General features: G+C 40.0%; 1 protein-coding gene across 2 annotated transcripts in view; it reads right to left on the bottom strand.

The window, feature by feature from the left end:
• thsd7aa (thrombospondin, type I, domain containing 7Aa) overlaps positions 1–12,449 on the bottom strand; it is a 272,763-nt gene that overhangs the window by 181,474 nt on the left and 78,840 nt on the right. For both annotated transcript variants that reach the window (XR_003215883.1, XM_019350980.2), the window contains exons 6-7: positions 10,443–10,646; positions 7,402–7,596 (exon numbers count right to left, since the gene is read on the bottom strand). Coding sequence is in view for 1 of the 2 variants with exons in the window: in XM_019350980.2 (XP_019206525.1) it covers positions 7,402–7,596; positions 10,443–10,646 (399 nt within the window). In the remaining variant the exon portion in view is untranslated. The remainder of the gene's footprint in view (positions 1–7,401; positions 7,597–10,442; positions 10,647–12,449) is intronic.

A 12,449-nucleotide genomic window follows, 5' to 3' on the forward strand; every position in this document is an offset into this window, starting at 1 on the left:
GCAACCAGGCTCACACCTGCCTCCCTAACGAGCTGTCTCTCACTGTGCCAAGATTCATCTTAAACACTTCTCTTTCAACTGCTGCTGTGTCCACACTGTTTGCTCTACAGCCATCATTTTACCCTCAAAATGTCGCCATCGTTGTTCTCTTTCCAACACCGTGTCTTTCAAAGCTCAGAGATGTAAACCTTTAAAAGTGTGTGGATCCAAGTGGAGGGATCACACTTTAGTCATTCAGTGATTCAAAGAATATGAACTTTCAATATTCATTCAGATGTTTTCTGACTCTAAACTTTCTGTTCTCACTTCTTAGGTCTTCCAAATTTTAATTTAAAAACTTTTCAGCTATTTTCCAACTTCTTCTGTGTGAACATCAGCTTTCAAAAGTTCTGCACTTTTGTTTTCAGGTTAAAATCTCTGTATTTTCAGGCTCATTCAACATTTTTATTTTTAACTTAAAATTCAGCAATTAATTCATTTCGGTGCATACATTCAGATTCAAGCATTCACACTGCAGTTTCTTTAGAAAATGCACTTTCTAGTTATTATTATATGTTCCGTACGTTTTTTGTAGTCCTACTACTTCAAAACCGTTCAACTTAGAAAAACCATTCAAACACCATTAGATTCCTCTTCTTTTGGACATGACTGCTTGTATTTTTCTCATTTATAACATTTATATTTTTAATTTTATTCAACTTTTTTCAACAAAAATTTCCCATGTATTTCAATGGAGAGACCCTTCAAATTCTCATTCAACTCGCTCCTCTTTAAACTGTAACTACTTCCACATACATTGACGTAGAGCCACCATTCAAACTTTAAAACAAAGACATGACATTCAACTGTTCAACTTGTATTCATCTTTTCAATATCTATTATACTTTATCTTCAGTTCCAGTTTAAGTTTCATGATGTTTTTTCAGCCGTTTCAGAGTTTATAATGGGTGTGTATGGGATGGAATGTTGGGGCTAGAGTGAGACAGCTCAACTGCTAGAGTGAGAGGAGCAAAAAAATTAATCTTAAAATCTTTTTTAAAACTGCTGCTGTGTCCGCGGCGTTTGCTCTACAGGTATGATTTTACCCTCAAAACGTAGCCATCGCTGTCCTCTTTCATCCAATGTGTTTATTATTGTAGTAGATGTTATGGTTCTTTCATAAATGTCACCAATGCACAGCCTCCTCCCTCCAACTCCTCCATAGACTCTAATGTTAAAATGGCTCAGAAGGTTCGTTTGAAAATCAGAAGAGCATGGTGTTTTTACACTGTCACCACGTCCATATAATAAACTCCAAAGGCATGAAAACTGAGAATTAGGTAGACTGGACATTGCTGGCGCTCACGGTGAAAGAATTTTGTCAATACGACATGTACTTTTCATTTGGGAGTGATTTGTTTCGGGCTGACTTTTCTGTTCATTTTAAGCAGCAAAAGTGAGGTGCATGTCTGTGTGCGTGTGTATGGAGCCATTGGGTGCAGTCACTATAGCAACCAGGCTCACACCTGCTTAACGAGCTCTCTCTCACTGTGCCAAGATTCATCTTAAACACTTCTCTTTCAACTGCTGCTGTGTCCACAGTGTTTGCTCTACAGCCATCATTTTACCCTCAAAACGTCGCCATCGTTCTTTTAATTCATCGTTCAATTAATTCATTTCAGTGCATACATTCAGATTCAAGCATTCACACTGCAGTTTCTTCAGAAAATGCACTTTCTAGTTTATATATATGTTTATTTTCTGTATTTATATTTTGGGAGCTTTTATTTTGTTTGTGTGACCTTTGACTTCCCACGAAGTCACTTCCTGTAGCTGCGCGCTATCCGGTTGTTCAGTGATGACGTGACGAATCCTACTTCCGGGCCGAAAGTAGTCTGCGTTTAATATGGCTTTTGTGTTGTTAACATGTTTAATGTTTTGTATTTTCTTCTATTTAATCTCAAAAAGCTCCTAAAACAGTCAGTGATCACTGTTGACCTCCCTCGGCTTTTATTACTGCTAATCATTTATTTAAGCTCAGTTTTTAAAACCTTACGATGTAACTACAGCACAGCCCATGCAGCAATATATGAATGACTAACCTCGTATTGTGGATGGATTATCTCACTTGTTCTCCTGGCTGAAGTTTAGTCCTTTTACAGCATCCTGCCATGCGATTACATTTGTTCCTGACCACCGAGAACACTCACGTTAACTTTTATCGAGTGGAAAAAAAGTTAGCTTGTTTATGTTATGCTAACATAGCTGTGTCGCTAGCGGTCACGTAGCACATCATTATATACAAGCTAGCCAAACTTCAGTAACCCTACAAACGTCACTGCTGTTTAGTTTTCTGTCTTCATTTATGTTGGAAGTTATAGCAGAGCTGTACGTTTGAATTTTTTTCCAAAACCCCGCAGTCAGGACATGCTATATTGTATTTAGATAGAAGCTAGCGAGCTAACTTCCTGCTAACTTGTAACGCCGTTAAATGTCATAAATTCCATTTTCATGGATGCCTGGATGTTAAACTCAATTGTTACACCTGGTAGAGCAGAACACTGATCATTTTATTAAAGATGAAAGACTTTAGACAGTTTTTCAACTCTCAGTAATGCCACAGTGATCGTTTGATATATGGACCTGCAGCGGAGTTTAGGCCCAGACACGGCCAGTGACGTCAGACTGAACAACCGGATTTTCCTCAGTCGCCTAGAGGCCCTGCTGAGGAGAGGTGAGCGTACGCTAGTGTTCTCAGTAACAGAGCGAATAAACACAGTTAAAGTAACTAAAAGTAATTCAAACACTGCTCGTTCCCTTTGTGCATTTTGTCTCGCAGTTCTGTTCGATGTTTCAGTGTGAATTATTGTTTCTCTGTCGAGTACAGCACTTTATTGTAACATGCTAGTTAGCCATCCTCAGATGAGAGCATAGGAGCATGCAGGTGACTTCTCATGTGGTCCGCTATCCTTCTCTCTCCCTTGAAGGTGTTCATGCAGAAGTCCAGTAAAGTGAAGTCGCTGTACTGTTTTATTTTTATTTTAAACAGGTATGTGAGCTCCCTCTTTTATTTTTGTGTCATGTGTACTGGTTATATTTTTTGTTTGTGATTCATGTTCACTGTTTCAACTTACTGTTAGATATATGTAACTAAAAAAATATGTAAAATTGCCACCGGTAAATGAAGTCTCCCTAAACTATAATTTTGTTGTTGAGGTAATTGTCACTATATGGTCACGATGCAGTGCATTTTCATTTGTTATATATGATTATAAATACATTTTAGCAGTATTATTTGTTAATTAGATTTTATTGTGATGTTGCACCTCAGTCGCCTTGAGGCCCCGCTGAGGAGAGGTGTACATGCAGAAGTCCAGTAAAGTGAAGTCGCTGTACTGTTTTATTTTTATTTTAAACAGTTATGGGAGAATAAATCCGTCCAGCTGGCAAAGTGAGAGCTGACTCCTCTGGTCATTTGCACAACACAACGCAGAGAACTAACGGCAATCACAGTTTAAGGCCAGACCGACTACATATACAAAGACGTGGTTTGCAAGTTTAACTTGGACTTTTTGCTGATGTTGTAAGGAGAATACATAGTCTTGATAAACATGTTTTCCAAAAAGGTTAGGGTTTTCCTAACAGCTTATTATGACCACATGAAGCTTAGCTGGTGACAACGAAAAAGTCTAGATGGAAATATAATTTGAAGAGTCAATACTAAACCCAAAACATGATGGATCTGAGTACTTGAGAAATTTATGATCACAATTTGCCATAAGACAACTTATTGTAGAAACCATGGTAAAAGCACATGTGATTAAATTTGCTGAATAACCCTTTACAACTTTACATTGTCAAGAGGAGAAATATTTTACTGCTATTATTTGCTGCTATTTTTATAATCATCATTATCATTTCATTATTAATAGTGATGTTGCATTCAGATGCATTCAGATGTTCAAATATATTGGTATTATATTAGTCTTTATTACAGATCCAAGAAGAACCACTTTAAACTGTGGAGTTGAATCTATAATTTTAAATGTTTTTCAATGCTCCTATATAATAATCTTAAATGTTTCTGTGTAGACTGCAGGGACAGGAAATACACTCTGTGCTAAAATGAGACAGGAAACACTTCTGCAAGGCTTGCAGAAGTGAAACTGAAAGCCGAGTCTGAGTGTAAGCCAAGAGCAGGGTGTTTTATTATGCATTTATCTCTGATTAAGCTTTAAGTAGTTGTATTAGGTTGAAACATTTGTTTTATACATTTTATATATCAGTCAAGATTATTGCACACATACACACACACACATAGTTTCAGTTGTGCTGGCCTTCTGTCTAGTGGAAAGGTTATGAGGTTTAGCCTATGAAGTGAAGGGTGAAACAAAGGGCAGCAGAAGCTGACACATACACATACATATAAGTAGACTCATGTAGTAGGTAAGAAGTTAAGATGTGTTTGCTATGGCTGCAAAGTCGGGGCGTACGTGTTAGTCTGTTCCAGGAAGTACACCAGATGTCCCAGAGATAAGCGACGGCGGAGGCGAGCGTCCGAGGATGGAGACAGGAAGCACCTGGCTTCGACGCGAAGACGATGTTCTTTTAAAACTATGTCAAAGTTAACTGAACGTTTGTGGTTTAGGCTGACGTATGCTGTACTGGATCTGCCTGACAACAGAAACCCTATAAAACCTTTGTTTGACTATTGTACGTTAGTTCGACGCTGAAATCTGCACAGCGTTCGGACTCACACATGTCTATTCATTAAAATGCCGTCTAATTGCACCCGGCTGGATCAGTGGTTATTTTTGGATTCCTCCTCAATATCTGAACCATAACAACATCAATAATCCTTAATGTTGTAAATAACAGCCTCCATCAAGATTTTCACTTCAAGCTGCGATATTTAGATTAACATTTAGATTAGGTTTAAAGTTGATTTGGTTAAACGTTTTCAAATGACGTTCAATTACCGGTATGTGTAAATGTTAAATGTTAAATTTCACATTGCTTTCTCTTGTCCTTAATGGAAAATGAAAAACATACTGTAAAAATAAGACTTATTATTAAGCATCCAATTTCAACCTACTCCTGTATTCTCAAAGGTGTAAATTTGACTTCTGTACTATTAAGTTAAACATTTGCATTGATTAAATATGCTAATATCATTGCTGAAAAGACCCAGCTTACACTGAGGAGCTCAGGTGAGAGGCACGAGTTAAAGGCAGGTTTGAGCAAACAGCAGTCTTTTTTCACGAGACCGGTGAAAAGCTCCCAAAAAGCAACCGAAGCCTCATTTAGAGCTACACATTTCATGATTAAGAAAAAGAAGGCATTTTTAGATGGAGAGGTTTTCAAAGAAGCAATGATGATAATTGCAAAAACTGTGCTTAAAGACGAGAAATATGGAAACGATGTAATCTCCACTCTCTCCGATGTCCAGCTGGGGGCAACTACAATTGTTAGAAGAGTGTCGGCTATGTCCGGGAACTTGGCCGATCAGTTGGATCAGGATCTGTCAAAGTGCAGGTGGTTTAGCATCCAGTGTGACGAGTCCGTGGACAGCAGCAGTACAGCACAGCTGATGGTCTTTATCCGGATGGTATTTGATGGTTTCTCCACAAAAGAAGAACTTCTGACACTACTGCTGCTAAAGACAACTACAAAGGGAATTGACATCTATAACGCGGTGAAGGAGTTTTTCGCGAAGAACTAGGTACCGTTGGAAAAGCTGGTATCAGTGACTACTGACGGGGCTCCTGCTATGATCGGCCGACATACAGGATTCATCGCTCACTGTAAAGGTGACACAGAGTTCCCAAACTTCATGCATTACCACTGCATCATTCACCAGCAGGCGCTATGCGCAAAGGTGATCGGCTTCGAGCACGTCATGACTCCCGTCGTGAAGATCATAAACAGCATCTGCTCCAGAGCTAAACAGCACAGAACATTCAAGGTGCTATTGGAGGAGCTGTCAGCTGAATATGGTGACCTGCTACTACATACGGAAATCCGATGGCTCAGCAGGGGACGGATTTTGCTTCGTTTTTTGTCACTTTTGGGTGAAATCAAAGACTTCATGCAATCCAAAGGGGAAGACACATCTCTGCTGGAGGACACTGAGTGGACACTTGACCTTGCATTTTTAACGGACATTACTGGGAAACTGAACCATTTGAACTGTGAGCTGCAAGGCAAAGGTAAGACTGTTGCTGACATGATAAGTGCTTTAAGTGGATTTAAAGCCCAGATGAGCATCTTCTCTGTGCATTTACAGAGAAAAAAGGTGCTGCACTTTCCCTCTGTGCAGATGGTGCTGAAAGACAATGCTTCTGCATCTGAGACTTTTGACAAAGTTGCAGAAAAGTACACTCAAGTCATAAACCGACTTGGTCAAGAGTTTGAGAACAGGTTTTGTGACCTTGATCAGCTTGAGCCATGTGTCTCATTTGTTTCCAATCCCTTCATGAATGTGGACACAACATGCATTGCTGAGCAACTAAGTTCAATGTTCAGCTTGGATGCTGGACAGGTGGAAATCGAAATTGTAACATTGTAAAATGACGTCCACCTCAAAGCCTATCAGGGTGCACCAAACTTTTGGTGCCTTGTTGACACAGAAAAGTACAGTGGTGTATGCACAGCAGCTATGAAGGTTGCCAGCCTGTTTGGTTCAACCTATCTTTGTGAATCAGCCTTTTCTGACATGAACTTCATCAAGAACAAACACAGAACACGCCTCTCTGATGCACATCTGCAAGACTCACTCAGAGTTGCAGTGTCAAGTTATACCCCAGATTACAACACACTGGTGAACAGCATGTAATGCCAGGTTTCCCACTAACAGACAAAGAAAGCCATAATAGATGTTCTCAGTGGCAACATTACAGTGTCATGTCAAAGTTGAATTTAATTATTGAAAAACAATTGTGTTTGTTAAGTGTGACATGTGATAATTTGTTTTAAAATGCTGCCAATTTGGTGAAAAGTTCTGTAAAATTTGAAAGTTGATTTTTGTATGTTACATACATACATTATTTTTGTATGTAACAGTGCATAATTTCCTAAAATTTGTTAGTGGTAAGTGAAAATGTCGTAGAAGTGATCACTTCAAATGTAAATACTTGCAGTGATATATAGAAATAAAGCGTTGCATATTGATATTTATGTTTCCTACCTTGATTCCTACTTGCATTCTTTATAATTATGGTGAAAAATAATTAAAATAATTAGTGTCTTTACATAGATGAATATTATTAATTATTAATGATAACACATAATTAAAGTTAAAATGAGGAAATTTGTTATTTGAGAAGTGTATGTCAAACTGGTAGCCCTTCACATTAATCGGTACCCAAGAAGTAGCTCTCACTTTCAAAAAGGTTGGTGACCCCTGCCTTATACAGTTCCTACCTTCTCCTGCATTGTAGGCGAGGATGGAACGAGTTCTGGTCTGCTTGCCCTCTGTGTTCTTTCCAGAGCAGGTATGGGAGCAGAGAGACCAGGAGCTCCAGGGGCTCAAGGCACAGTCCTTAGGGCAAGGCACCTCGCAGATAAATGGCATAGGAAGGATGGCATCCTGGCAGAGTTGTCGATCCACATATTCACCTGGGTGAATACAAACAGAATTAAGGCACTGTCCTAAATTTAAAATGTGTTATGAAGTTAAAAGATAATAATAACATTCATTAAATTAAACAGGGCTAACAAAGCAACATCAAATTTCCTTCAAAAAGTCACTTTAAAATAAAAGCTGTGAGCGTGAAATGTTGTTTTTCTTGGTTTGTTCTTAGGGTGGGACTGCCAAATGAGAGGTACAAGGCATAAAGGGAAAATTGCACTTTCTAATGTGGTAACTAATGTTAACAATTTTAAGACCAACATTATAAATTCTTTTGCACCACAGTTTTATTGCCTTAAATTAAAAAACAAAAAAACAGAAATAAACAGCAACAATAGATAACTTCCGGCGTCGCTCCGACCTGGCAGACAGTATCAGCAGCTCCGACATGACCTAGTCCTTTTTTTCTCTTTCTTTGTTGTTATTGTGTTTCTTGTTCCTTTTTTTATATTGTGGACTGTACTACTCCACAATCGAGCTCAGAATTTTATGGACGATCGTGTTTTTTATCAAATTTTTTACGGCATCTGTGTCCGGAAAGCACTTGGAGGTCTGACCTCCCATTGTTTACAGCAGGAATCAGCTTGTTAGCCTTCAGGAGCTCAGCTGTTCTGCCTACCGCCGAGCGAGCCAACATCCCCCGCGAGGTGAGGGAGACGCGGCACTCGGGCCGGGATCGGGCATCACAGTAAGGTTAGGAGGTACCAGCCAGCGATTCCATCTGTTATTATGGGGAATGTGAGATCTCTCACCGTTAAGTGGTTGAGTTGGTGGCTCTAACTCGACATCAGTGGAGCTACAGGGAGTGCAGCGTGATGTGCTTCACAGAGTCGTGGCTAACTGCGCTAACTCCGGACTCACACATAAACAGACGGTTTCCATCTGATCCGGCCCGAATATCCAAAGGGTCCTGCACAGTATCAGAGGGCCCAACTCTCCTGAGTTGGATGACCCCCAGTATCCTTAGAATCTATAATCTCCTGAGTTGAAGGGCCCTCAAGTATCCTGAGTGTGCAGTCTTAGTCTTATCTGTGCAGGAGCCAGTTTATTATTTTAATCTGAACCTCAACAAGGACAGCAAGCTGGTCAAGCTGGTCAACAATGTTTCCTAGCATTTGCTAAGATTATAGACACTTAACACAGCTCATTGCATATGGGAAAATTTGTTCACCCATGTTTATAATTATTTGCTATGGTGTCGGATGGTTTACCACTTTGCTAATGTAGCAGAATGAATATTATACTGGCTTTTGATACCACTATTAGTCAAACACATTAGGGAGTACTGCTATAAATAGTAGCTGCTATCTGAGCGTCCCTGAATCGCTCACCTGTTGTCATACCCATCTGGCTTTTCGGTCACCTGACTTCCCTCGGTGTTACAAAGATCACCCACGGATTACCTTCCTGAAGCCTCCTATCGCGGCTGGCCATAGCTTCCTATGGGCCACTTTGTTAATAAATTGAACGACACCGTTTGATTGGAAGTGTGGGCCTCAGTGGGCAGCCGAATGCCTTACAGCGGGGCCGCTACTTCTTTTCCAAGCTACGCTGACAGCAGTGCCTATCGCAATAGTTTAATTTTTCTATCGAGAAAAAGTTATTTCGCAATACATATCGTTATCATTCTATCGCCCAGCTCTAACTGTAACTATTCGTTATAGTGGTAAAATGGCGTGATATGTGACGCTAACTAGCGGCTTGCTAATTAGCACAGCTTACCGCGTTATGTGCTGTGATACCATGCTGTATGTTTAGCTCTGTGATTTTCAGTCAAAGCATGCTAATGCTAAATCGTTATGTGATAGCATTTGGTATTGTAGCTCAAGTGTTTTAATATGTTTAGAAGCCGAGGAACGCTGTGAAAGGCGAGGGACAGAGAGGTTTCTGCCCGGATGGACCCTGCTGTTTTCTCGACCCTGACTGCCTTCCCTACTGGTGAACTAACTGCTAACTGCCCGTTTCTGATTGCCCCACTAACAAACTCATTGGACTCGTGAGTGCTAACTGGAACTAAAGTGCACGTATTTTGTTTATTGCTCAGTTTGAGTGAAGCGGCCATCAGTTTTAGGCCTCACCGCACCCGAACTTTGAATCAGGCCTGCAACAAGCACTGTGCTACAGGTGTAGTGTGGACAGGTTAAAGTGTGTGTGTGTGTGTGTGTGGGCCCACTGTTACAAATTTGGTTAAATTGAGTAAGTGTGTAGTTGTAATCAAAGTTATTTTCAAAGGTTGAAATTCATCCCTTTTAAAGGTGTGAGCAGTTGTAACCGAAATAACACTTGGCACCTAAGAAAGAGTTATTTTGTTTTGATAATCTTTTATTTATAACCTATGTAGTCACATTTAGAGTGGTTTTGTTTGTTTATTTGAATTCAGTTCATTTCATTTTATAAAAGTAACGGTTTATTTCATTTATTTCTTTGCTGTCTAAATAAATACCCGGTGAGGGATACATTAGTTTAAAATACAGTTGTGGTGGTCCTTATTAATTCAATTAGAGGGTATCAGGTATCAGTATTAGTAGCACTACGAACCCAGGCCCAGTCTCATTGTACTATATACTCTAGCTTTACCATAGCTACGTGGGACCTGGGTTACAATTATCTTCTGTCTACTCAGAGAGACCTTATGACTACAGAAAATCATCAGTGTTTTTAGTTTTCTACAGTATGACGATAGTACCCTGGGGATGGTTTTGCTAGCAGAGTGATGGATAATCTATGGAAAGTGTCAAAATACCATAGTAGCTTTTGCTTGGAACCAAAACTAAAAAGACTTTAGAGACCAGCTACTCCTAAAGCTCAGATAAATATGTTCACATATACTCACCATCACTATTGACACACTGGACTTGAGGGATCTGGGTTCCTGGTCCACACTTCTCCTCATTATCTGGGATACAGTCCTCCAGTTTAACCACCAGCCAGTCGTAGCAGTTCGGGTCTTCACATGGTATGGCCTCCACCAGGTGGGGGCAGTTTCCTGTCCCACCTGTTGGTTCATTGATGATTGTCCTCTTCCTCACTTTAAAGCCTTTGAGGGAACAACAGAAATCTAATGAGCTACATGATCTCAAACCAGCTCAAACTAATAAACTATGGCTACCCCTGTGTGTAAGCTTGTGTACAACTGTAGCATATTTTTTCACCAGATGTTTTTTTTTTTTTTTTAAATATTGCTTTTAACCAGGGGTGTCCAAACTCCGGCCATTTTTAATTGGCCCGCAAGTAATTATATAAATAGAATAGAATATGGCCCGCACTTCAACTTTTGCTTGAGTGTATTGCACTTCTTAGTTTTAACACCAGGGGGAGCTACTGTTGATCAAGGCAGTTGCTCCACCAAAAAGGACAATCACAGAAGAAATTTACCCCAAGTTACTAAACATGGCAGAACCAAAGAAGCGAAAGGTAGAAAGTGAGTGCAGAAAATTTCAGACAGGGTGGGAGAGAATATTTCTTCAAAGAATTGAAGGGGAAGTGTCTGTTTTATCTGCACTGAAACTGTGGCAGTTATGAAAGAGTATAATGTACGACGTCATTATGAAACCAAACATCAGGCCTATGCATCCTACACTGGTGCTGAGCGAGAGCCGAAATTAAAACCGCAGTCAAGTGAGCCGTCATTTGTGAGCCGCAGTCAAGCCAGCCGCCTCTTTTCTGTCGCATTAATATTCTTGCGCTTCTACACCGGCATTTACGGCAGCGCCTTTTCTCCTTATTTCCCGATCGAAAGCATAGACCCGCGCACAAGTACGCGCGCACGCAGTCACACGTGCATGCACATGCGGACTCAGGCATGCGCGCGCACGCAGGCGCGCGCATACAATGCTTTGGGACAGCTCAAAGCAGGACAGTCGGGTTGCATATTCAAAAATTCATTAAAAATCATCCTAAATAGTTGATGTCCAACTTTCAACACATTCTTCCTCTGGGACACCTACTGTACCTCTGGGCCAAGTTTCATCCAGATTCACTGTAATATTCCTCAGAAATAACAGGAAAATACAGGAAAATACAGTCAATACAATAGAATTATGTCATTTTCAAAAATTCATTAAAAATCATCCTCAATAGTTGATGTCCAACTTTCAACACATTCTTACTCTGGGCCATGATAGGTTTGTAGTTTAAACCTATTCACTGGAACGTTGAAGACAATGTAATTACACAGCAAAAGCAAGACACGAGTAGGCAAAGCTCTTTATGTTTCTGTGCACGGGAGAGAACCGGACAAGCGCCGTTCCTTCGCTTGACCCCAGTTGCTCTCGTCTGCTCCCCCGTAACACTGCTCTTTTATTGAGGTTACATGAATATGCATAGGTTCATTAACATATGACGTATACACACAAAGAGTTCCTTGCCAGTGCGTCGTGTAAGCATGTGTGTGTGTGGGGGGGGGTCAGAGTGTGACCCCATAAATGACTTCCCTAAACCTGCTGGTCTGGAAGTCCAGCAGTTCATCTAAACAAAAGGCACTTAGCCTAAAACAGATATAGATACGTTTATCCTACCATAAAACAATAAGAGAAGACCTCTCCCATGCTCCCAGAGTGCTCTGGAATGCACACAAAGTTTGCAGACTATTAAGGATCAAACCCTACAACTAATTATAAAACTCTAAGCATATATGAGTAGATATTTCTAAGCATAAATGACAATCCACTATATAAACCTAACAGGCCACCTACTCTACATCTGTGCCAAATATCATCCAGATTTACTGCACTATTACTCAAAAATTAAAGGACATGTATATTGAATTCAATCCACTTACTTAAATATTGCATCATATTCACAAATTCATAAAAAATCATCCATAATAGTTTATTTCCAA

The sequence above is a fragment of the Oreochromis niloticus genome, linkage group LG22 (assembly GCF_001858045.2).
Source record: "Oreochromis niloticus isolate F11D_XX linkage group LG22, O_niloticus_UMD_NMBU, whole genome shotgun sequence".
Classification (NCBI taxonomy): Eukaryota; Metazoa; Chordata; class Actinopteri; order Cichliformes; family Cichlidae; genus Oreochromis; species Oreochromis niloticus.